The sequence below is a fragment of the Lepidochelys kempii genome, chromosome 7 (genome assembly GCF_965140265.1).
Source record: "Lepidochelys kempii isolate rLepKem1 chromosome 7, rLepKem1.hap2, whole genome shotgun sequence".
NCBI classification, from domain to species: Eukaryota; Metazoa; Chordata; order Testudines; family Cheloniidae; genus Lepidochelys; species Lepidochelys kempii.
Window position 1 is genome coordinate 49,393,461 of NC_133262.1, and position 25,972 is coordinate 49,419,432.

Here is a 25,972-nt window from a genome sequence, read left to right on the forward strand (position 1 = left end):
TCAAAATCTTCAAAAAGTCTATACAAAGGTATATCATACAAAATATACAGGAAAGTTGTGCCAAAAAAAACCAAGACAATACAACAAAGGAGAGCACAGACAGTGTCAAACCACAGCTAACACATCCCTCACCTGCTCCAGAGACCTGGAGTGACATTGACACTACGCACTCTGAACTCAAAGTACATTATATTACACTATGTACAAGAATGTATAAAGATGCAGCATCCCCTGTGGCCTGGCCACAAGCTCCCCAGCATGAAGGTATAGCAATTCAGACAGTCCCTCATAGAAGCTACATGGTGGAAGGGAAGACAGTCCAAGGGAATGAAATGGTTAATCCTAACCCATACTCAGAATACAGCACTGCCACCAAGGTCCCAAGGTTTAACAGTCAGTTCCAGGTAACAGACAAGTCAAGTGCTTTGGTAGCTCGTAAGCCTCGAGGGTGTGGAACTCATCATTCCATCTCAGTGAAGCGAGCAAACATGGCTTTCCGCACTGCATCCTTGTACGAGTCGGCTGTGGAGACTCCGTAAGAACTCCCCTTAGCTCCCAAGCCAGCTCCTCGCATGCGCACTTGAGCCTGGAAGGAAACAGGCACTTTAGGATTGGGTGCACAGTATCCTGCACACCACACCCACTATAGAAATCCCTATGCTCGCTACCTAAGGGAATCTACTACAGTGGGAAGTACAATACTTATCAGGTTAGGAGAGAGGGGAGATGAGAGATTTGTTGCATTCTTTTAACAGCTATTTAAGTCCCTCTAGTAGATTTATTACTAGGTGGCCTGTCTCTGGGAAGGACCCCCAAGTCCACAGATACAGCAAGAGCTACATGCTTAGCTTTCACCTGTACACAGCTGACCTGCTGCCAGGATACACGCTGTAACAGGATGAGGGAATGTGCCTGACACATTAGCCAAGCTGCTATTCAAAACAGAAAACATGGCAGACGCAGCCCCGCTAATAGAATCAGAACAGATGTTAGAACCATGTGCATAGAAGTGACCCACCTTGGAGCAGTACAATGGGATAAGCACCTCTAGCCTTGCCCACTTCCATGTCATCTTAAAGTCAGAGAAAACTAGATTCTGAATTACAGTAAATTTGGTGAAGTGCAAACTGTTCTAGCCCTTAACTTAACCCATGACCCCAACACTGACTGCTGCACTACATACATGCACAAGTTTACCTTCCTGTTAGACAGCTTTTCAAAACTACATGTATGTCATCCTGTGCACACAGCTGCGGGACAGTTTCAGGAGCCCTAATCCCACAATGGTGCAGATCCTTGCTGACTGGGGAGGGGTGTCACAGCTGGGGGTTCATGCCAGTTCAGACCTTAGTTGCAGCATATTCTGCTCCAACTGTCAGGAAAGTACTTCTTCAGGGCATCTAATTGCTCGGGACAGCCTCCACTGTAATTAGCAAAGCCAACAGATCATACAGCCAGTACCTTCTCTCCTCCTACACCATGCTTACCTCAATGGGAGCTGTGATACCCTGGCATTTCCTTCCGAGCCCCGAACCTTCCCTCCAGCCCATGGCCTGAAGCATTTTGTTGCCAATATTACTATGGTCAATGCCATCTTTAGTGGGTTGCTCATAATTCCTACACAAGAGAATAAACCATTAGATTAAGGAAAGCTTGTTATGTACTCTAGAAAGGCACTACGGTGCCTGGCAAATACATACACTGTGCCAGCATCAAACACCTTCTTGCGCTTCGGCTCAGGGGGTTCCGGGATACCATATTTCTCTCGCCGTTCAGCAGCTCTGTCTCTGTATTTCATCTGCAATGAGATATATTCTGTAGGACTGAGTGCAAATGGCTGTAAGTGGGATGCCAACTCCACCAGACACCCAAAGTCAAAGAATTCCCTCTTGGCACTTTGATACAGCAAGAGCTAGGTGCTCAGAATACTACAAGTTACTGTTGGTTTGCACAGCTGCAGGTGCACCAAGTTCTGGGTTAATTGTTTAAGCCACCCTCATCTTTCATGGTCTATAATACCAAGTACAAGCATTAGAGATGCTGCTTTTGGAGCAGGCTGAACATTAACAGGAAACACTTTTTCTCTGCACATAAATACCCAGTCTATTCAACTGGGCAGTTTTGCCAACTGAACGGAAGATAGTTGGGAAGATTCACAGAAAGCCACAAATAGGAATCTATCATTCTGAAAAGCTTTTAGCAGTAAATAGAGGATAGGAGCCGTGTGTTTGACGACTTTGCATTAGCACAGAGGTTCTCTCATACACTCCACCTGTGACACCCACACCAGCTCAAATTTTGCATCATGACCAAAATGCAGTTTATAGTCACTCCACTAAAACTGAGGGTTGGTTTGGTTGAAGGGCTTCCTTTTCTCCCCTCCCTAGTGCTTGCACTATGCCCTGGACTTGACACTTAATCATGGTGAGGAGCAGGACAAGCAGGATCAAGGAAACTGGCTCCTCAAGATGTCAGAGCTGTGCATCCCTGGAGCATAACATGATGTGGCACAGGGAGTAATTACACTGGGGTGCGACTAGCAGGGCAATGAGGACACAGCTACTCCCCTCCCGAGTCCTGGCAAAATAAACAGAGCTCTGCAGTTGCTAAGATCCCCCACTTCCCAGCCCACCTTAGGGTCACTACCTCCAGCGTGGGAGCCCATATATAAAAATACTGCTGTATAGCAAAGAGTGAAAAAGCCACCCTCCCTTCCCTGATAAACAGAACTTATGAGCACCTGAATATTCAGGTCTTATTCACTGGGAAAGCCCCCCAAGCTTGTCACAAGGCAGATGTTTAGGATAATCTAGCTCCTGGTTATCCCCAGCTGGTGACATGGAACTGGAAAGAAACATCCCATCCATCACAAATGCATGTTCATCTCTGGATCCTGTCTTGCCACATGGCCACTGACCTCTCTCTCACGCAGCTCCAGTGCTTCAAGTTCCTGCTCCGACAGCCTAGATCGCCTGTAGATATCCATGTTTTGCTGTGTCAAAGGAAGTACATCACATTAGGAGGATGCTCAAGGAGGCCACATGGCTGCTGTTTTAGAACAGTAACACCTTGGTGGTATACCTGACAAACAGATGTTGGTGGTTTCTGGAAAGCAAAGCTTTCTAGTACAAGCAGTGCCACAGTACCTTAACTCCATTGTAAAACACTGCAACCTCAGAGATGGGAGCTGCTCCCACAAACAGTTACCTTGTGCAGGTCAGAGAGCTGCTGGTGTCGGACCAAGGCATCTTTGTTTGGAAACTGCCTCCTACACAGCAGACAGGCCAGCTTCTTCCAGTCAGTCAGCTTCTCTTCCTCATTCTCGATTCTTTCCAGCAGGTCCTCCTCATTATCGCTATCTCCACTGTAGGCAGCCACCAGGCCACGCTGGAAGGCAGGCAGGGCCACCATTAGCAAAGGGAACATTGTACAGGAAGGCAACTGCAGCAGGTGGCAAGATCCTCAGTTTAAAGAGTGGGTATCACAGAAATGGGCACAACTGAAGGAAGTGCATCTCCTCACCAGCAAACTTCCTGACAAGAGTAGGGCAACAACATCATGCAAGATCTCATGCCCTCCCCAATGGGCACAACTCTTCAAGGTAGTTTCACAGCTTAACATCAGGGACACCACATCTAGAGTCCAGCAAATCCACGGACATCCATTTTATATCCGCAGATGTGGAATCTGCGGACCATGTTTGTGGACTGGATGCGGATACAAATTTTATATCCGCACAGGGCTCTAACCATATCCTAGAAGTGGGAATGCAGCAGCCCTGGAAGAACTAATTATTCCTTCCAGCTGGTCTGCTACAACACTAACTAAAAAACTGTTTGCAGGGCCAGGACCCTTACCTGAGCCTATCCCTTTGCACAAAGGACCCCAGGACTTCAAAGCAGAACAGTATCAGCTGACACTCAGATAAAAGCTGGATGCCATGTTCCCACCAGCATTATCCAAAGCTGCAGCAATATGGGAATGAGCTGAATGTGTGTACACTTACTTTGAGTGGATTCTCCTCCTCTCCATTCTTTACCACCTCTGGCATGACCTGCTGTCTCTCAGACAATGTGCCCTAGGAAAGAGAAAGACATGAGCTCTGGGCTCTGCACAGCTTGCCCTGCTCTGTAACCACGCTCCTCCACATGACTACCTTTTTCTCGAAAAGAGCAAAGCCAGCATCTGCTGCTGCCGATTCCCTCCTTTCTTCCTCCCTGGAGCAGAGTGGCTGGAAGCTATTCTTAAAATTCTCTTTCTGTTTGTTTAAGCTCTTTGCCCAGCGCTCCATGTCTTTAGCAATCTGAAACACAGACAACAGGGACTGAGTCAGACAACTCACTTTGCACGATGCCTCCTGGGACTTTGGATCTAGTCATTCCAACATCTCTACCCCCTGTAGGAGGTGACACACACACTTTGACCCTATGATCTTTTAGGATCTTAATAAAGCCCTGTTATAGGATCATATCATCATCCAACTTTTACAGTGCTTTTCTTTGAAAAGGAATTTTCACTGTCTACAGTATGCCAGAATTGAAATTTACCCATTGCCACTTGAAAGTCTTTGAGGAATCTAGTAACCAGCTTTGACTCAAGCTACAGGAAAGCAAAATCTAGTAACCAGCTTTGACTCAAGCTATAGTGAAAGCAACAGTTTACAATTACCTCCTTAGCCCAGACACCAGCCCCTGTAGGCTGCTAGTCAAAGACTGTGGGGTGCTCCTGTTGTGTTAGAACCCCTTGGTTTTCACAAAACTTTCCAACTCCTCCCCAGTTCTCTACTATGCCTACTCTGAGGTGCAGCTACCCATCCAAATGGCTCAACCCAGATGTCCCCTGCTTCAAAAAGAACCCTGAGTTTAAGAGGTTACATGTGACCATTCAGTTCCAGAAAAGCTCACAGATTTCCCATCCCAGCTGTGATCTGATTTTCTTCTCCTCACCTGCTGAGCGGTTTTACTCTTGGGTTTCTCTTTCTTCTCCTTCCCTTCTTTGCTGGAAGGTGCACTAGTTTGCTGGTATGTTATACCCTCTGCAGCAGGCATGTAGGTCTCTTTCTCGCCATCCCAGTAAAGGTACTGCTGGGTTAGGGCATTGTAGTAATACTGAGGGAGAAGTGAAAAATCAGACAGTTATCCATCTGAGATGAGCTAAGTGTACAAGGGACAACTGCTACTCCCCAACCAAGAGGAATGTTAGATTCAGATTGTTAGATTTGAGTCAGAGTTTTTCACAGTATCCCAAATCTCCACAAAGTGGTCAACCAGATATCAGCCTGTTAAATCCCCTGCTTGCAACCACATGCATTCTAACCAGGTAGCATTACAGGAAGAACTTTCTCCTCTACTTCACAATTTCTTTTGGGACACCCCACTAAAGCCCAGAGCTAGACAAGTTTAACTAGATTCTGCAGAGCTAGAAGTCACACCAATAGGATCTATAGTTAGAGGCCTATACTCATATGGGTTGTTCAGGGGAAAAAAAAGCAATGTGAAAAACTGCTACACTGTCGGGAACAGACAGCAGCCCTGAATCACTGTTGAGGGAGTGTGCAGCATTCACTATTTTACCCCCCTCCCAGGAATGTCAGTTTCACTCACAGTTGATGAGGCATGAAACTAACAGACCTCAAAAATTATGATGGATGGGAAGAACTTGCGTTTACCTGGGAGTTAGGATCATAATAGAGCCCTGTTATGGGATCATAATAATATCCTGAAGACTCATCGTATTGGTAGGTAGAGGTGTCAGGGACAGCTGTAAAAATCAAGAATTGAAACAGGTACCTTTTCGTTTCAGTTAAGACAACCGTGATTATAGCAACTACAAGGATAGAAAAGGCTATAAAGCACTGCCATCTCATCAACACACGTTGCATTACCCCCAGGGATGGCTTCACTGCCAACAACATGGGAAGGAAACACTAAAGCAAGGGAATATATTTATCTACTACCACACAATCACAGATGTGCTTCTGCCAACAAGTATGACTCAGCATTGCTTACCACATTTGGTGCCAGGGACCACACCAGTTGGAGAAGCTGACTGTGCCTGGGTGCTGGTGCTTGGCTGTGCTGTTTCAGTCTGGAAAGAATAGAAACCTCATTCAGGATGTCCTTGCAGGGTCCATGGAAATCAAGACCAGCAAAGCCAGCCACTAGCAACATATTAGTATGCACACCAGCTGTTCTTAACCCACGTGCTCTATATATTCTCTCTCTCTCAAAGAGAGGAATCAAAGCCAGTGTAGAAAGAATGGCAGATAGCTGCTCTTTTGTAACTAAAAGTTCCCGATAGACTAATTTCAGTCTACAGAGAGATTAAAGTTTAGGAAGAAATGATTCCCCAGTTTTGCTACATGCTCAGTTGCAAAGCAGCACAGGAATGCCCCATGATCAATTCCAACCCTGCCTGCACAGAAAGTCAGTTGCAAGAGCTCTACAAAGTTCTATATTTACCGGAGAGTCAGGAGAGTTGGGCTGTTGATTATATAGCTGAGGACTCTGGGATACAACAGCTGCTGTAGTGGTAGTAACTGGAGCACCTGCCAATGTATAGTTTGTCAGTGAACTTATTTCCTGGAACTCTTGGGACAGCACCTCATGCCAGAGCTAGAGTAATTCCACTTACTGAAGCATGTATCAGCTCCCATTATCACCTCCAATAGTCCCCTTGGGCAAGAGCATTCAGAGAATTGTCAGAGATAATGGGCATATAATTCAATCTACACTGACGGAGAAATACTTTCTTTACAGAAAGAGATATAAACAGACTCTCTGGGAATGGAACAGTTAATACAGCATGGTCAATACATGCAGGATCTTTCTTAGCATGAATGTTACGCATTTACTATGCCAGAAGGCAGCCACCTTGCCTACATGCAACAGTAATTCCTGGTAAACAACAGCTGCTAGCATCAAAGATTAGGCTGGAGCAGCTCAGGTGTGGTTTTGAGACAAATGCATATCTGAGTTCTATAGGGGAGTCCATAGCTGCCCTCCATTTTAAATGAGTTGCAACCAGAAGAGACTAGAGGTCCCTACATGCTCCATCTTGAGCAGACCTTGGCCACCCTGGTTTACTGGAGATCAGAGACTCCTTTATTCCAAATGGCAGAATCAGCTAGAACTGCTGACACTAAATGGGATTCACTTGATTCTGCAGATATTAATACTGCTACACAACTCACATAACCCAAAAAAGAGCTACTCGGAAATGTAAAGAAGATATTACCTGATATAATAGCTGCTTCTGTGTCCAACGCTCCAGCCTGACTCTGGTAGTACTGCTGGTAGTCCTGCGAGTACTGTGAAGGGAAGCAAATGACAAAGTAAGCATCCAGTTAAACAGACTTTTGCCTCAGACAACGAGTAAACACGGTTAACAACATCAATCAACATTACCCACCTGCGCATACTGGGTATAACCATCTTGCCCTGGCTGGAGATAGCTGTAGTCAATGGTGCCTCCTTCTCCGCTATGAGGCTGCAAATTCCAGCAGAGAGTTTTCATCAGAGACAAGTCAGTTCCTTTATTTCACTGTTTCTAAAACGTGCTAATACTGTATCCAAGCCAACAAGCTCACTAACTGTAGTGACCATTTCCTTCCTTAGTACTCTGCTCTGTATCTCCATTTAGCCAAGTCAGGAATGTTAAACTGTCATTAGCGGGACTAAGAATTCTCTAGTTTCATTTTAGCAAAAGTAACATGCTAGTGTATGGAAGCCTCCCCACCAAATCCTACCTGGGTAGATGACCACTGAGCTGCAGCGATGGCTGTGCTTGCCACAGAGAAGGCACTGACCCGGTTACCATCTGGGAGAAGCAAATCTCTGAAACCAGGAAGATCAAGTCACAAGAATGAGCAAGCGATGCTTTCTCTCGGTCAGCCTCCGTGCAGGAAATCTCCCTGTATTCTATTGTTCCAAGGGGATTCACTGACCACGATACATGTGGATCTCTAAAGATACCTACAAACACCCTCTCAGATGTCCCAGCTGGCTAAAGTGCAGCCTGGCAAGTTTGGGGGAACAGGGGAGTTACTTTGAGGATCACAACTGCAATCCAGAAATACTGAACAGAAATTATTTTGAGGAAATAATTCTGCATCTCTTAAAAAAATCAGTAGCAGTGGCAATGACAGGCTTGAAATGCAGAGGAATAAGCAGCCGGAGTTGATGATCGTATTTTCGCTTCATGTGATATGATGGACAAACAACAGCAGACACTGGTTGAGTGAGCAGAGCCATTTCCCCAAACAGAATGTTGTACTAACAGCAAAGGCCATGATGACACCTGCAAGTCTTAGGCCTGGTCTACAAAACAGGGGAGGTGTACACACTACAAAGCTACTTTTGGCAGCAAAAGTCTGCTGTTTTGCAGACAAAATAGAACCACTTCAACGAGAGGCATAAAGCTCTTTGCGGCAAAGTAAAAGCGACAAAGCATCGATGTAGAGACTGCTGTTTGTTTCTGACATAACTGGCTTCCACCAGTATCCCACAATGCCTGCCGTGACTGCTCTGCTCACTGTTTTGATCTCTGCTGCCCTGCAGGCATGCACCCCTCCACTTTCAAAGCTCCAGAAGTATCTGACAGCTGAGCATGCTGCTCTGGAAACTAACCATTAACCTGGAATGCTCCTGTTCTGCCCTGCATTAGAAAGTGGAGAGGGACATTCCTCAGCAGGGAGAGCTGACAGAGCTGCTCAGGATGCCGTTCCCTGCAGCTGAGGAGGCTGTGGGAGAATTTGGAGGAAACTACAAAACCATGACGAGATAACTGGCTCTGTGGATGAGGGGAAAGCAGTGGACGTGGTATTCCTTGACTTTAGCAAAGCTTTTGACACGGTCTCCCACAGTATTTTTGCTAGCAAGTTAAAGAAGTATGGGCTGGATGAATGGACTATAAGGTGGAAAGAAAGCTGGCTAGATTGTCGGGATCAACGGGTAGTGATCAATGGCTCCATGTCTAGTTGGCAACCGGTATCAAGTGGAGTGCCCCAAGGGTCGGTCCTGGGGCCGGTTTTGTTCAATAGCTTCATTAATGATCTGGAGAATGGCGTGGATTGCACCCTCGCCAAGTTTGCAGAAGACATTGAACTTGGAGGAGAGGTAGATACACTGGAGGGTAGGGATAGGATACAGAGGGACCTAGACAAATTAGAGGACTGGACCAAAAGAAATCTGATGAGGTTCAACAAGGACAAGTGCACAGTCCTGCACTTAGGATGGAAGAATCCCATGCACCGCTACAGACTAGGGACCGACTGGCTAGGCAGCAGTTCTGCAGAAAAGGACCTAAGGGTTACAGTGGATAACAACCTGGATATGAGTTAACAGCATGCCCTTGTTGCCAAGAAGGCCAACGGCATTTTGGGATGTATAACTAGGAGCACTGCCAGCAGATCGAGGGACGTGACCGTTCCCCTCTATTCGACATTGGTGAGGCCTCATCTGGAATACTGTGTCCAGTTTTGGGCCCCACACTACAAAAGGATGTAAAAAATTGGAAAGCGTCCAGCGGAGGGCAACAAAAATGATTACAGGACTGGAACACATGACTTATGAGGAGAGGCTGAGGGAACTGGGATTGTTTAGTTTGTGGAACTAATGAGGGGGGATTTGATCGCTGCTTTCAGCTACCTGAAAGGGTGTTCCAAAGACTGTTCTCAGTGGTAGTAGATGACAGAACAAGGAGTAAAGGTCTCAAGTTGCAGTTGGGGAGTTTTAGGTTGGTTATTAGGAAAAACTTTTTCACTAGGAGGGTGGTGAAGCACTGGAATGCTTTACCTAGGCAAATGGTGGAATCTCCTTCGACGTTTTTAAGGTTAGGCTTGAGAAAGTTCTGGCTGGGATGATTTAGTTGGGGATTGGTCCTGCTTTGAGCAGGTGGTTGGACTAGATGACCTCCTGACGTCCCTTCCAATCCTAATATTCTATGATAGGCAGGCAGACAAAGACAGCTGCTTCAGGAGAGATAGGTGTGCCTGCCGAGCACAGCCAGGGGCTGACATGGGGGGCACTGGGGGTTGTGAGAAGTCGGTCAGCCTGCTGTCTCTCCCGTCCCCTTCCCCTCAACCCTTCAGTTGAAAAAGTGGCAGACAATATACTAGTATGCCCCTGGAACAATGGAATTAAGAAACCTGTATCATGTGATGCTGTACCTGCACCATGAGGCACTGCAACCCCTTCCCAAAGCACCCTGCTCTCTGTGTCGATGCAAGAGCTGTTAGTGTGGATGCACTTTGCTGACACAAGGAGCTAGTGTGGACATGCAACAGCGTTTTTAATTAACAAGCTTTAATTAAAGCGGCATAACTTTTGCTGACAAAACTTTGTAGTGTAGACAAGGCCCTAACAGAGTTAGGAAAAGTTAAGTGCTTATAACTCACTTTCTGGCACTCTTTGCAAAATCAACACCAATTGTTTTGCCATCAATTTTCAATGGTGGCTGAAGACTTTGTAAAATCTGCAACAACTGAGATGCATCCTAAAAAGAGAAAATACCTGTCAGCACAGTACAAGCTACCAACTGAAAAAGCAAGGTATTATTGAAGATTCAGTAGTGTTCATCCCAATTAAGTATCAAAAGTGCCAAACTCTAAGGAAAAGATGGATAAATTACATGCAATTGCACATACTATTTGCAAGTAGCTAAGAATACAAACATTTCCCCACTCCCTTCATACTACATAAGGGTAGATTTAGTGCTCTTGAGAGATGACTGCACTGATCAAAACCATGGTCCGTGGACAAGCTCTGAAAGACTCCCAGATGCAGCTTTGTCAATGTACCTTCTTCCTGATCTGCAAAACCCCTGGCTCTTCAATTCTCAATTGGTCAAAATGGTCTGTAATATGAGGTCCACAGGGAACTTATCTGAGACTAAACTACCTGTTTTTAGTAGACATGATCAGGATTCAAACCTAGTCTACAGAAACCAGAGCACAGATCCTACCCTCTAATACCAAAAAGCTTTCTTTTCTCCTGTATGTACATGTTTCATTTAAGGATCTCTAGGTGCTTTTTCACCACCATGAGGATAATGCAGAAATAGGCAAATGGTTAAGTGATACACTCACTGTTACAGTGAACCGGGCAAACCAGGAAATAGCAGCCAAGGTCCTAATTCCTCATTTCAGTCACTAGCCCACGTTGGCAATGCACTTCTCACAAGGCTTCCTTCATATTTTTAAATCAAAGTGCATTATTAAAATCTCACCATTGCAGAAGACAGCTGCACAAATGCAAAACCCCTATTCTGCTGGGTCTGCTTGTCTTTGATAAGGCGAATGTTATTGACTGCCAGCGAAGCATATGGAGTCAGTGCAGTCATGATGGAATCTACCACTGTGTGGGGAGCTATGTTTCGTAAAATGATAGCTGAGGAAGAAAGAGGCAAAGAGTTACAACAGTTATAGTCATAATTACTCCTCACAATACTTTTAGTTATTATGAAACCAACAGCTGTTGGAAGGTCCCTCAGCATTAGACCTTAAATAGCAAAAAGAAATGACTATTTTTAAAGAAAATTTACGAGAAATCTCTCTTATCTAGGAAGAGAAGGGGGGTAACTTTTTTCCAAAGTTTTATGCTACATGCAAATAAAACCTGCCTACACACATTATTAAATTTCTGCTATAAGTCATACCTAATGAACATGCGTCATGGAGCACACTACGCTGAACAACCTGCATTGAAAAGGGAACAGGAAGTGGGTCCCAAATACATAGTACAACACAGACACTAGCGAGGATTTTTAGCACTGCTGTATCTCCTGCTAGATCATACTAACACATGAAGTCAAAGAAAAAGCACAAACACTAACTTACTATCGCAGTAGTAATCCACAGACTGAACAGCCTCTGCTGATCCAGGTGGTACCTCCTGTTCTGAATCTTCACGGGAAAGAGGAATAAATTGCTGTTAGTCATACAGCATGGACCTCTCACTCATAGTTAAAACAGACTCTTAATGAGCCAGCCTAGGACCTGTGATCCCATTTAGTTTCCAACTGTGACAGGAAATATTCCACGTAACAAAACGTGCTCAAAAAGCTGAAAGTGACTTACCAAATTTATCTGCTCCACAGCGGAAGCATTTTAACCGTCTCCTGAAGTTGTAAAGGCAGCACTAGGGGACAAAACAATGGTACTGAGATTTTACAGAGTTCATACCCTATCTGGCATGCTATGAAATGTCCATATGATGTACTGTATATCTTCATTATGATGCTATAGTCAAAGAGACTGAACATGCCAGATTAGATTTAAGATGCATCACAGCTGCTACGCCACAAAGTATTAGAACAGCAGTTGTTAACAGGTGATTCTACCTTAAATTAAATTACTCAGGTATTTGATAGCCTCCAGTCTATGATCCCAGACATGTAAAATATCCATGTACTACTATTACAGGCTCATGACTGCCACGCTAAGCCATCCCTCTCTGGTAGGCCACAATGTGCTACTATTGCTTACTTCCTGATTAACTAGACATGGTTTGATTTGCCATGGAGTTTTGGCAGCTTGGTCTTGGGCAGTCCAGTCTCCACTGCAGATTACAGCATGCACAGGTAAATGAGAGGCAGCAAGCACTGGCTGGTACAACCCAGGTCTCCATATGGTTAACTCATATAACTGCCAGAGACAGCTGAGAATAACTTTTCTGTAAGATTTCAGAGTAACAGCCGTGTTAGTCTGTATTCGCAAAAAGGAAAGGAGTACTTGTGGCACCTTAGAGACTAACCAATTTATTTGAGCATAAACTTTCGTGAGCTAAAGTGAGCTGTAGCTCACGAAAGCTTATGCTCAAATAAATTGGTTAGTCTCTAAGGTGCCACAAGTACTCCTTTTCTTTTCTGTAAGAGACAAGAAACAAGCTAGAGTGATGTAAAGCTTGCATGGAATCAACCCATCTCAACACTGCTGCGGGTAGACAACAGACAAAGTATTTTAAGTTTCAAAGATTGGTCCACTGAGCTCCACAGAGTGATCGGAATGGTTCTTTGGGGGCACAAACATGTTGCAACAGAAAGATCTGAAAGTTTAGTTTCTCCATTAAAAGCTGGCATTTGAGCCTAGCCTAGCCTGCTCAAGGCAGGCATCTTGCTGCGAAGCAGCATCAGAGTAGCTCCCATATGGGTAGGGTCAATGAAATCTGGCCTGCAGATTACCATTTTAAGACTTGTTATTTACACAAGCGTCACAGAAAGTTACATCAGCATTGAGAGAGACTGGAAACAGATTTACTATAACTGCTGCTTAGACAGATCGGCTATCACCACCAACACATCAAATTTAGTTTAGTGACCTATGTCTTAAATACATCATTTAAACTGTATGCTATTTGCTGTGCAACTTGGAACAAAAGATAAATATGAATGGAAGCTTTCTTTAGTGCCATGAAATGCCATGCTGCCAAACGTGTGACCCAGGAGGCTGCTCAGCTACAACATCCTGCCTGCGGGCCAGAGATCTAGTCATGCTCATACCCCCTTTAGATAGCGTTTTATTAAAATGGGGGTACAAGGCTGGGAAGCAATATGGACAGAGCAATCCAGTTTTTGTTCTTGCTGGGTCATTTCCACTTTGGGCTCAGCAAAGAACATGAGAATATTTACTACTGAATAGTAATTCAGTACTGGGTTAGGGCGGTCATATCCTACATTAGCACTCAACCTCTACTATAGTAGAGGAAATATGGAATTCAGCTGACGAATTCTTAAATCTGATGTCAGATGAGAGTCCCATTAGCTCATCTCAATCCTATGCCAAGATACTCAACCGAAAATCCTCGATCAAGATTGGATGCCTTTCTGAAAGATACACTCCAGTTCAGCCACAGGTTACTAGACTCAATGCTAGAACTGCTGAGTGAAATTCCATGGCCTGTGTATGAAGGTCACTTTATAGTAGTCCCTTCTGGCCATAATCTGTGAATTGCTGTCCATGTCACTCCAGGTCTCTCTTGACTGAGCACCTCCCTTTCATTTGATCTATGTTTCGTTTTATTTGGCCCCAGAGATGACACATTTTAATCTTATTTTGTTCCTTAGTATCATCTGATCTCACATGAATTGGCAACATCTGCAAGGTTAACATACCTCTTTGCCCATATCATTAACAGTGGTAAACAGAACGGAACCCCAATGTTGATTAGAACTCTTTGCAGAAACCATACATCTTACCTTGTTACAAAGCCAGTCTTCAAATTTAGGCCTCGGGTTGCTGTAGTGCATTGCAATCTGCTTCCCTTGAATCACCAGTTTTTTCTGCAAGAAAAGCAGGTTTAAGTTATCCCTGTATCGAGGCACACGTGTCCATTTTCCCATGGCAGAGCACACTTCGGAGGAATCAGTGCTCCTGAATTAAATGGACAACATATGGGGAGGATGTGGAGGACCAACCACCGCCACCTACGCTCTGCCCATCCAATCCTGCAGAGAGGAGGACGTGGGCAGTAAGAGAATGGGATGTGGAATAAAGGTAAACGGAATCAGGGAGTGTTGACCAAGCTGTCAAATACTAAACGCTGACATGGAACAAGGAAGTGTCTCGAAGGAGACAGAGTCCTAAACCTGCTGCATTCAGTATCGCCAGATTTTAGGAGTTTCTTGCACCCAAGTATTTCTACTTCTGGTATACCACTGAGCAGCTTTTTAACCGTGTCCTTACTGCTTCACTTCTTACCCTACTCCAAACACCTACAGCTTTAAATGATAGCATTTTGAATCTTTTTTCCCCCTCAAGTGCTTTCTTCAGGATGTGTCCCTTGGAAATACAGTAATTTTCCCAAAGAGACCCTGCTTAGACTTCTTAGAAGTTGGATTATAAATGCCATCAACTGAAACATAGCTCAAAATGGATGCCTTTGACTAATGCACCAGTTCATGTGAAAGCCTGTGTAAGAGGTTTGTGTTCTTCATTCAGACAGCCAGGAACTCTCTTCAAAATGAGTAACTAGACTGCGAGTAAAGTTCTCCAAGGCGTAAGAAGAGATCATACTGCTTTCATCAGTGTCCTCTCAGTCAAGAGTGTGACATTACAAAGGGGCTGGGAGTTTTAATCTATTTCAGCAGCCAAGGTTCTGAGCTTCAATCATTTCTGAACCCTATGTATACAGAGTGCCCTTTCAAAGTATGGCCATTTACAGGCTTACAACTTAACAGTTAATTCAGCTGCCTCTTTAAGTGTGGCCCCAGGGACATGTGTTGAGGTAGCATGGGCCAAACCCCAGACATTTTATTCAATTTCTTTTTTTTCAAATGAGGGTTAAGCTTTATTATACAGGCACTAAAGAAACATCAGGACCAGTCCTTTTGATAACAGGATCTGACAGATCTAGGGTGTAGCACATGAACAGGGCTCTCAAGTTCTGTACTGCTAGACAGGAGAAAGCTAATCTTGTCCTGTGAGCAGAAGGGAGGATTGGAGGGCCCAGTACTCGCTGGATATGCACACATATGAAACAAAGATGCTCGCATTTTTACAATACATCATCTTTTCGTCTAACAGTCAGCAGCAGGGCCACTGGGGAGTCTCAACTACTTTTTTCCCTACTGCTAGGGTGGCTCTGGTTCTTTCGGAGTGAATTTGGATTGTATCCATCTCAATAAATAATACATTAACACAGCTTTGTATACATTAAAACTGGGGTGATTTAAAAATTTTTTTTTTTGCTAAAGTTAATTTCTTGCCACCAGTAGTTCTGGTGCATATGCTGCAAGCAATAGACATTATGTCAGGAAAATATGACTTGAACATTTTGTTGCTGTGGGGCTATGATATGAAATGCATGACACTCTACTCTAGGAGGCTACATGTTGTGACTTCTGATTACTGACACAAGAAGTCTCAAAATCCAACATGAATTTAATTTTCTTAAGTGTTAAAAATAAAGGACTATAATATTACGTGTGCCTCCCTTTTAACTTTAATGGTTTTCTAACCACACAAACAGAGCTCTCATTATATTTTGACTCAATGTGAGGAGAGCAATTTGATGAATTTTGCTGCAAGGACTGATAACCAATATTAAAATGCAGCAGAACTAAACATTCCCATTCATGTGCAGTGTAACAGGAAAAGTTAATTGTAAAATGGAATGAACTTTTAAAAGACTTATCTATTTTGGTTTTCAGCTCCTATTATTATCAGAAAAGAGGCCAGAAATACACAATATCACTTTGAGAGAACTGAGCTTCTAGAGGCCTTTAGCAGGTCCCATGATTTGAACGGACTCCAATAAAGAGTTCCCCCACTAGAGAGGGAGCTAGGGTCTGTCAGTTTACAATCAAATGTCAGTGCCTTCAGGGCTAGTACCAGTGATGCAGATATTCAACGTTACTACTGCACTCCTTTTAAAAGGTCTGGTACTTTGTATGGCAACAGTGATATGGGAAATGTCAGGTGGGAATAAAGAAGGATGTTTCAGAAGACTGGTCTAGGTAAGAGTTTTAAGAGCCAATTAGAACTGTACTATATAATTAAAACACCAGCACACAATTAAAGCAGTGGTTTATGCCTATTTGTTTAACCAGGGGTGGTTCAGCATAGCCAATTATTTTTCTCCTCATACTATCCTTGTTCCACTGTTACTAATTTTAATATATACAAAGCCTTTATTCTTTTAAGTCACTGTTTTGGAACAAACCACTCCTTCCACCTTTTGTTTATTCCTTTTCTTTTCTTTTTTTTTTTAAACTGTACAGACTTGTTCCATTTTCAGGAATATCTAGACTTGGTGAGTGAAGCAACCTGATTGGCTTCCATCCAGCTGGTAGCATCTTGAAAGTGATAAAACTCCACGAAGGCGAAACCACGGCTTACACCTAGAGACAGCATTCAGATATAGACGGGATACTTGTGTTAGTCAGTTCCTTTAAAACAGGTGAATCTCTCTCCAACTGCTTCATTACGTCATGATAAAGCAGCTTTACAAATGCGACGTCAACTGCTGGGATCTGCTTATTTTGCCATGGCAAGGAACCAAGCTGCCTTAACTGGCTACATTTTGCTTGATTTGAATCCATGTTTAAAGGTAACCATGCAACAGACTACATAACTGTCAAATGGGTTTATGCTAGTGTTACTTACCGATACCTTTTAACAAAAATCCCTGAAGACAGAGGTCTTTTACAGTGTTCTTCAGCTATCTAAAACCTATCAAAAGGCCACATTCCTTAGCCATGGCAAACCTTTTATTTTGGTTTTGTGTGCTTGCAGATTTGGGGTAATTCTGGATGTTCTTGTGTGTCTGGGGGTGAGGGGAGAGGAAAATGGCACCAACAGTCAGATTAGAGCACTCACCTGTCTTTCTCTTCATCAGCCTCACGTCTGCAGGCTGAGGGCCTTCGAAGGACTCAATAAGCTCTCGAATCTGTATGGAGTTTAGTCATCAGACAGTTAAAGTTTCAAATCTTGACAAATATCCTTTTTCTCACTGTGAACTGATTTGCAGCCTTCCACCCCAAATATTTACTCTGAATGAGAATCATTGTGCAAAATCACACTTGTGATTTTACTTTAGACTGAACTGAGAGAAAAGTACCACCTCTGTGTAGGAACTAATTTAAGAAAAGTAATACTTACTACACCCAACCAATTCTCCCCTTATTTGTATTTAAGTATTGTCTAGGAGATCCAGTCATGGACCAGGACTCCATGGTGCCAGATGCTGTATGAACAAGACGACTGTCTCTGCCCCCAGGAATCTGCAATCCAAGATATAATCTACAATACTCTTGTCTGCAAAATAGCTAGACCTGTCTCCCTTCCTCTCAAACTCAGAAGACTGAAGGGTATTTATATAAATACTGATCTTGGCTTGCAGCCACCTTCTCTTTTTGACCTACTCTCTTCACATTCTCTCAAGGGGAAGAAAGGGATTTGTGCAGAATACTAACATCAAAGAACAAGGCTAACAGGTTAATAAGGCACCACTTCCTCAACTGTACTGAACCTGCTTAAAGCTCCAGAGATGCCCAACGAGAAAGATGAAAAAACCATCAGATTAGTAAGAAGTTCCCCAGAAGGGTGAAGAAAAAGGTTACTATTGGCAGAAACGTTAGAAAACGTATTAAAAGCAGATGAAAGAAATCCCAACGTGGCTCAAAAGAAAGATATGTAACAGCTCAAGAACAGCCCTTACAGTACAGTGAAACCCAAAGGCAGATTTGATCAACAAAGCACAAAGACAGTACATGGCCATCCTGTAGCTTTGCGAGTCAAACTGACCCATGGTTGACTATTGTTGACAGTGGTGTCCTTTGGAGCTGACTTTTACATACATCAACATGCCAAAGAAAAATTAAACAAATAAAGATAGCCATTGCAACTGTCTTCCCTAACCACAAGGGAAGGGCTGCAAATTTGTATAGCAGCAGTTGTTGCATTTTGGAAAGTGCAAACTCAAAACAAAATATGACTAACTGGTACATAAATTAAAAGCCCTACTTACACATTAAAGATTTGTTCAAATTAAATTCTGATTCTAAATGACTCAACATTTTTCAAAGAAACTACACTACAGTCACTTTAGCTGTTAGCAGGCATACAAATCAATATTTAAAAACTGTTCAATACAGCTCAGCTAAATCCATTTAAATGCCTCAGAACAAGTAGCAATTTCACACACCATTTATGCCCGATACTCAGGATTCGAATAAAATAAACATCAAACTTAAATAAAAGCATTTACTGAAATTTTATAAAATGAATTGTTTGTTTCATACAAAGCATATATATACTCACATCGAAACTAACCACTATAGCATCAGACTAGTCATGAAAATCAGAAAATAAACTGGACTGGCTAGTCACTACTTTCCTAGCTAAGTGAAATGCAAAAATTTAAATAGTAAAAGTGGCACACACACAAAAATCTTGGTTTTAATAATCCAGGGAGACATTACTAGAACAGACACTTCAGAATTACAGATGTAGTCTGGTTAAAAAATCAAATATGAACAGTTCTGCTTTTGTGGGTTTGGTATTATTTTAACAGGTATTAGGATTAGATTATTTTGGTTACCCGGCCAACCTGGCAGAAACAGAAGAGATAAAAGAACACTGATAACTCATCACCTCCAAAGACTATTGGAATTTGCATGAACACTGTAAAGGCTCGAGAGTTATCAAAAAAAAAAAAAAAAAAATCTAGCTACCAAGCCCCCTTGTACTCCCATCAGCATTATGGCAGCCATTTTACCACTCCAAGAGCTGTTCTGACAAGAAATCTCTGCACCAGCATAATCTAACAGGCTGAGAAGATAAGTAAATTGGTGTAAAACAGCCAACACATTATCTTCGGCCTCCATCAAAACAGGAAAATAAATCCATATTTTGTCCCTGGAAAAAATCTATGTCAGCTGCGTCTTCCCTAAATTTATGGAAAAGTAAATAAAGAAAAATAAGCAGAATTAGCCCTGTAAGTAGTTACTTAATAGCATCTTTTCCATGCCTTAGCCAGGGATGGCTAATAACCACATGCAAAAGACTTATTTTTAGATAGTTCTATTTTAAAGAGGCACACATGGCCTTAGCTGACCCTTTCCCTTATTTAATATACAACAGCTACAGTTTAAACCCCTTCAAAATCCAAGGTTAATAATGGAAATATTAATCAGCCCTTCAAGATAGGATTGTTATCTTTGCAACCTTCAGGAAAGAGGCAGTGATAAATTGTACCTTTAATATGGCATAAGTAAGGCTAAGTTTATGTCATAGATGTCACCTGACCTCCTTGACATTCTCTGCTTCATCCCCAGGGGCTGCTGGACTCTGGAGCTGGCAGCCAGCAGGGGCCCCCTGCAAGATTCCAGCGACAGGTGACAGACTCCTGAGGGGGGCCCTTCTCAGGGCTCCAGCAAAGGGTGACAGCCTTGCGCAGGGGGAAAGGGGGGCCCCCCTCAGGCGAGCTGCTGGAGGTGTCCCGTTTTCTCCTTGGGAAATACGGTTACCCTGCAGCTCCCAGCTGCCGTGGGTAGAGGCAGAACCCCACAGCTCCCAGTCACCAAGGCGGCAGGAAAAACAGTGGAGCCACAGCAGCAAGTGCCACAGACAGATCACAGCTTACGTGAATTTTTGTTTATTGCCCATGACTTTTATTAAAATTACCATGACAAAAATCTTAGCCTTAGACATAAGTAAACCAAACCAATTTGGATCTCTTGGTAGCCTAGGTAAGCAAAGCCATTTTCTCTGGATACTTACATCGTTTTCTGTAACAGTGATAGGAAGACCACGCAACATGATGGTCTTGCTTTCTTTCTCATCATTAATGTCATTCCTGTAGTCGTGCTCTCCATAGTCACCATCAGAATGGTACCCATCTTCTGATTTATCACTATTCCGTCTCTCACGCTCCCTCTCCCTGTCCCTCTGGTGAGTGAATATCCAGATTAGCAAACATGCACACTGCTAATGGAGAAAGCTTATCACCCAATACAGAAAAAGAAATCCTAAAAAAACTGGAACAAGCTCCAGCAGACCTGGAGCTTTAATTTGCAATCAGACGGTAATTCCAAAGAAATAGTAAGAGATGTATCTTAAGTAACTAGCGAAATTCCATTCCTGAGGAGAGTGGGTCTTACACGACTAATAAAAACTGTACTGGAAACCTTAGGGATGCTCTGAAGTGGTTGTTTAAAACCAGATTTGGTTTCTATCATCTCATAATGCCTTCTCCATAAAAGTGAACCTATCAGTTCTGCCAGGAAATGGCTCCACGTCTAGTTGGCAGCTGGTGTCAAGTGGAGTGCCCCAGGGGTCGGTCCTGGGGCCGGTTTTGTTCAATATCTTCAGAAATGATCTGGAGGATGGTGTGGATTGCACTCTCAGAAAATTTGCGGATGATGCTAAACTGAGAGGAGTGGTAGATACGCTGGAGGGCAGGGACAGGATACAGAGGGACCTAGACAAATTGGAGGATTGGGCCAAAAGAAATCTGATGAGGTTCAATAAGGATAAGTGCAGGGTCCTGCACTTAGGATGGAAGAACCCAATGCACAGCTACAGACTAGAGACCGAATGGCTAGGCAGCAGTTCTGCAGAAAAGGACCTAGGGGTGACAGTGGACCAGAAGCTGGATATGAGTCAGCAGTGTGCCCTTGTTGCCAAGAAGGCCAATGGCATTTTGGGATGTATAAGTAGGGGCATAGCGAGCGGATCGAGGGACGTGATCGTCCCCCTCTATTTGACACTGGTGAGGCCTCATCTGGAGTACTGTATCCAGTTTTGGGCCCCACACTACAAGGATGTGGATAAATTGGAAAGAGTCCAGCGAAGGGCAACAAAAATGATTAGGGGTCTGGAACACATGACTTCTGAGGAGAGGCTGAGGGAACTGGGATTGTTTAGTCTGCAGAAGAGAAGAATGAGGGGGGATTTGATAGCTGCTTTCAACTACCTGAGAAGTGGTTCCAGAGAGGATGCTTCTAGACTATTCTCAGTGGTGGAAGAGGACAGGACAAGGAGTAATGGTCTCAAGTTGCAGTGGGGGAGGTTTAGGTTGGATATTAGGAAAAAAATTTTCACTAGGAGGGTGGTGAAACACTGGAATGCGTTGCCTAGGGAGGTGGTGGAATCTCCTTCCTTAGAAGTTTTTAAGGTCAGGCTTGACAAAGCCCTGGCTGGGATGATTTAATTGCAGATTGGTCCTGCTTTTGAGGAGGGGGTTGGACTAGATGACCTCCTGAGGTCCCTTCCAACCCTGATATTCTATGAAATCAAGAATAAGAATGTTACTATATTTAGGGTTACAAGTTTTGAAGAAATTGGATGCTCATCAATAACTTTTCAGGCCAGTACATTTCATCACTAATAGTTTGCTAGATATGTTACTTATGATCCTCAATTTTTGCCTGTTTACAGGAAGGTAGAATTGTGTTGTTTTCTGTTGTCAGCTACCTTGGACTCTTAGCTAAACAGAAAATATCCAACTAAGACACTTAATCAAGTTAATTGTATATCTGATTAGTACTTGCAATGGCAAGACATTTCATTGATTACTACAGACAAGTGGCAAGATCTATACTATGCTAATGACTGTGTTATCAGAACACTATTAAAAAATTCACTCACAGTCTGAGTGAATGCAAATGTTTTCACTTACCTCAGGGCTGTCATAATCCCGGCTGTCATAGTCCCGGCTGTCGTCATATCTCTCGCTCCTGCGCTCCTCACTGGATCTCTTGTAATCAGAATCCCTTCGCCTGCTTCTAGAGTCCCGATCATCCCGATCCTCTCTATCTATGATAGAGCCGTACCTTCCACTCCGTTCAGTCCTACTCACACTGCAAAAGGGTAGTTTGTTCAGTTTGAGAATTCTCTCTCAGGGAAAAGCAGCAATTCAGGGAAATGCCATGGTTCAGTTTACTTTCAATACCATATCATCTGTGTCAGCTCAGGAAATTCTAGCATTATCAGTTCAAAATTAACCAAATAAGATACAACACTGCTAAAAATGAATCAACTACCACCCACTCCTCCATTTCGTAGCATCAGATTATTCAACAACACAATGGTCAAATTTGGATGAGAAGCTCTTGTACATATGGAGAGTACACTAGTGTACACATTATGTGGAAGTGCAGAAATGTGTAAATTGAAGAATGTGTGTAACAAAATATACAGATGAGAAATGCATTGACAGAGATAGGTTACTAGGCAACCTAACAGGTCTCTTCCAAACACCTCTGATAACAACCCTAATAACCTTTTGCTATTTTTCTAATAAACTCTTTTAGATAAACAATTTTGTATAGGTCACCAAGCCTCAATAAAACAGGTACAAAACATCACTCAGATGAGAGATCCGAAATCCAAAAATACATTCACGTTAAGGTTTTTAGTAGAAAAATATTTATCAGGTTAAAATGTGATAACTGGATATAAACCAGTCACATCAACTGGAGACTACTTTTCAAATACAAGAGTTGATACTATTTTTATTACTTCCTTCAGAGAGAAGAGCAAGTTCGCTGCCAGTGAGTGATTTCAATTATTTTGGTGGCACTGACTGCTTCTCCAGAGCTGTTTTCCTCCAACCCACATGTAAAAGGAATGTGGAGGGTCCACATCATCTGACATTTTAAGCAGTAGTGGCTAAACTATTATACTAAGTGGAAGGTGTTTTCTTTTTCCAATTCCTAATTAATCAAAGCTGCTACTAAGAGTATTCTCAAAAGGTCTTACTGATTTGAAAACTTAAGACACCCTAATGGTTCTTTAGGACTACTAGATCCAGTTATTGAGCTGTATTCACCACTAACCCTGCCCCATAATGTGCCCCTCTAGAACCCCACCGCACATAAAGATTACTATAGTCACACCCTCTCCAGCACCAGTAGCTAGCTTTTTTTTAAATGCCGCTAGAGACTTCCCTCCTAATAGCCCATATAGAAGAACCCAATGCCAAACTAGTACCAATTTAACACGTAGTTCTGTTAACAGGCTTCTCTCCTTTTGAGGGAGCAATCTTCTTTGCTTTAGATTCTAATAAAATTCTCACTGGCTTGTGACCTGCCCCTCTCGTGAATCCCGGGGTGCTGAGGAACACTGCCCTATAACAAGTGCATTTCCCTACGTATTGGCGTGAGAATAAGTCCTGCTTAAGCCCTAAAGAGAGCAGAAGGGTGGCCACAGGCTGCCCCATAAACTAGCGGATTTAGATCTCATTCAGCCATCGGTGCGCTCGCGGGGATGGGCCCGGCTCGGGGAGCTGCCAGCGGCCTGGGCGGCTGCTCGGCGGCGGACTCCCAGTGCCTGCCCTCCGCGGCCCTACGTTCAGGGCCGAGAGGGGGAGCTCATCGGGCACCACCGATCGCTCTCCCGCGAGGAGGGCGTTACCTACCGTTTATCGGAGCCCATGGTCCCACGGCCAGCTAGCCTCCCAGCCCGACACACGGACGATCAGCCTAACGGACAAAGAAGAAATAGCGTCAGACCGCGCGCACGGGAGCGCGCATGGAGGGCGCTCAGGAGCGGCGCGCGAGACTTACGGAACCCGGGAGCGCGCGGGACAAGGGCCGAGGGAGGTGCTATGGACCAGCGCGCGGGACTAGGGGCGGAGGAGCTCCGCAAACGCGCGGGTCAGGGCCAGCGCTGGCCGGGGAGGGGGGAGCCCCTACCAGGCAGTGAGGTGATGGGGGGCTCTCAAGGCCGGGCTACCCGCACTTACCGACTCACAAGCTCTACCGACCCTTCTCTGCCGCTCCGTAAAATGGCGCCCAGGAAGCTCACCGTCTCCTGCCCACAATGCACCGCGCCGGCCGCCTGGAAGCTTCCAGCAGCTACGCGGGCGCAATCCCCCTCAGCCGCACGGCATGCTGGGAACTGTAGTGCCGGCGGCTGGAAGCCTGGCCCCATCCCAGAGTTGCTGCTGGAGGCTCCCTGGGGAGACCCGTTCGCAACCGAGCCCAAAGAGGCGGCGGCCCTTAGCCTGTCCCCCAGGATCTCGCTCCCCCCTACCGAGCTCCCTGGGTCCCCTCCTGCCCCATACCACCAACCCCCACGGGGCTGGCCACTGGATGGCCACCAACAGGACATGAGGCGCCCCGGAAGGCTGGGGAGGCTAGTGGGGTCAGCGCACCCAGTGCTTGATTTGTGCCGGGGCCGAGCCCCGGGCTTGGCCGATCACAGCCGGGCACTTCTGGCTTGGCGCATCAGTTATGGATTTAAATATATTGCTTTAGCCCAGCCGCTCTTCCATTACACACAAAGCCTGGGCAAGGCCGGAGCTCGCGGGGTAAGGGCCACCCGCGACACTGGGTTGGGGCACTGCGAGAGCAACAGTCGAGGGGAGAGGCCAGGAAACTGCAGCCTGGTGTGAGCTTGCTCCTGGGGCGGTCTCTCAGTAACCCGCCGGGGTCAGGCACAGTTCGCGGAGCAGCAAAGCGGACAAGACCGCAGCTGTGTTAGCAACTCGCCTACCCTGGCATGCTTAGCCCTACCCAGAGCTCGCTGCCCGGTGGCAAGGGCCCAACAACGTGGCCCTTTGCTCCTCCTTGCGCTAGGGCCTGGCCCCAAGGCGGTGGCGAGCTATAGTGGGGCCTGAGGCCAAGGCACGGGGCTCTTCACCCTGGGAACCGCCTGCCATCGGCCGCGCCTATTGCCCGAGCTGCGCACAAGGGAGCTGGCAGCAGCCCCTGTGCCACGAAGGCAGAGGCGAGACTACAGGTCCCAGCCTGCAGTGCGGCGGGGCGGAGCATTGCATGCCGGGAACCTCCTGGTGTCTGTGTGCCGGCCAGCGCCAGTACTGCACTGCAGGGGGCAGGAAACGTACCACCAGAGCCACAGAAGGGACGTGTTGGGGAGAGGGGGAGAAATGCATCGGCCCTCAGGTGCGGGCGGGGGGCTGTGTGCCCCCTCCTTCCCCAGTGCTGTGCCCATACCAGCTTGTGAGCCCCACCAGTCAGTACCTGCAGAGTGGGGCAGTGCCTTCCCCCGGAGGGCGAGAACATACAGCAGCCCCTCCCTTTCTGTGCACGTACATGGAGCAGAGAAACCACTGCAGCAGCCTATGCTCCTTCCAGCAGGCTGGCACACCCCATAAAGGAAAATACTCAGCTAGCTGCACCCCGAGTTCCTGGGCACCCCGAGAACAGTCAGTGCTGTGCAGAGCAACAGTGGGGGTGGGGGGACGTGTGCAGTGTCATTGGCAACCATGGATTGGGGGACGGAGTTAGGAAAAAACGCTGGAAATAAGCCTTCTGGCTTCCTGTCTCCCCAGGGAGAAATCGCTGTAGGCTGCTTAGATGCAGCTGTATGGGAGCTAGATAATAAAACCTGCAGAGCCTATAGATTTCATACCAGCAAATCCTCTTTGGCTATTCCCCTCCCCCAAAAAACCTAGGAAGCTGCAGGGAGAACAAAAAATACTGTACCGGAAGAGACAATGTAGTAGCTTGTCAGCCCCTGGTTGTGCGAGTCATCGTGCTGTCATTCTAGTGGTGGGTTTGCAAAGCA

General features: G+C 45.1%; 2 protein-coding genes across 4 annotated transcripts in view; one reads left to right on the forward strand and one right to left on the reverse strand.

Annotated features, from left to right (window-relative positions):
* On the reverse strand, nucleotides 1-24,294 carry RBM5 (RNA binding motif protein 5). Of its 3 annotated transcripts, none has more exons than XM_073352609.1 (25): nucleotides 24,186-24,294; nucleotides 23,859-23,922; nucleotides 22,119-22,299; nucleotides 20,219-20,386; nucleotides 17,315-17,384; nucleotides 16,763-16,836; nucleotides 14,194-14,277; nucleotides 12,077-12,137; nucleotides 11,837-11,902; nucleotides 11,227-11,387; nucleotides 10,397-10,494; nucleotides 7,748-7,835; nucleotides 7,411-7,488; nucleotides 7,237-7,309; nucleotides 6,462-6,547; nucleotides 6,009-6,087; nucleotides 5,669-5,760; nucleotides 4,947-5,108; nucleotides 4,157-4,303; nucleotides 4,007-4,078; nucleotides 3,208-3,387; nucleotides 2,918-2,992; nucleotides 1,701-1,798; nucleotides 1,488-1,617; nucleotides 1-586 (listed from the first exon to the last, which is right to left on the reverse strand). In XM_073352609.1, the coding sequence occupies exons 2-25, from the start codon at nucleotides 23,873-23,875 to the stop codon at nucleotides 461-463; spliced, it is 2,466 nt and encodes an 821-aa protein (XP_073208710.1). In that variant the 5' UTR covers nucleotides 23,876-23,922; nucleotides 24,186-24,294; the 3' UTR covers nucleotides 1-460. The 3 variants fall into 3 exon arrangements, with proteins under 3 accessions (XP_073208710.1, XP_073208711.1, XP_073208712.1); XM_073352610.1 differs by having other exon boundaries at nucleotides 24,194-24,286; XM_073352611.1 differs by lacking the exons at nucleotides 5,669-5,760; nucleotides 7,748-7,835.
* Nucleotides 1-25,972, forward strand: part of MON1A (MON1 homolog A, secretory trafficking associated) — a 413,585-nt gene that overhangs the window by 197,053 nt on the left and 190,560 nt on the right. The gene's annotated exons all lie outside the window — the stretch shown is intronic.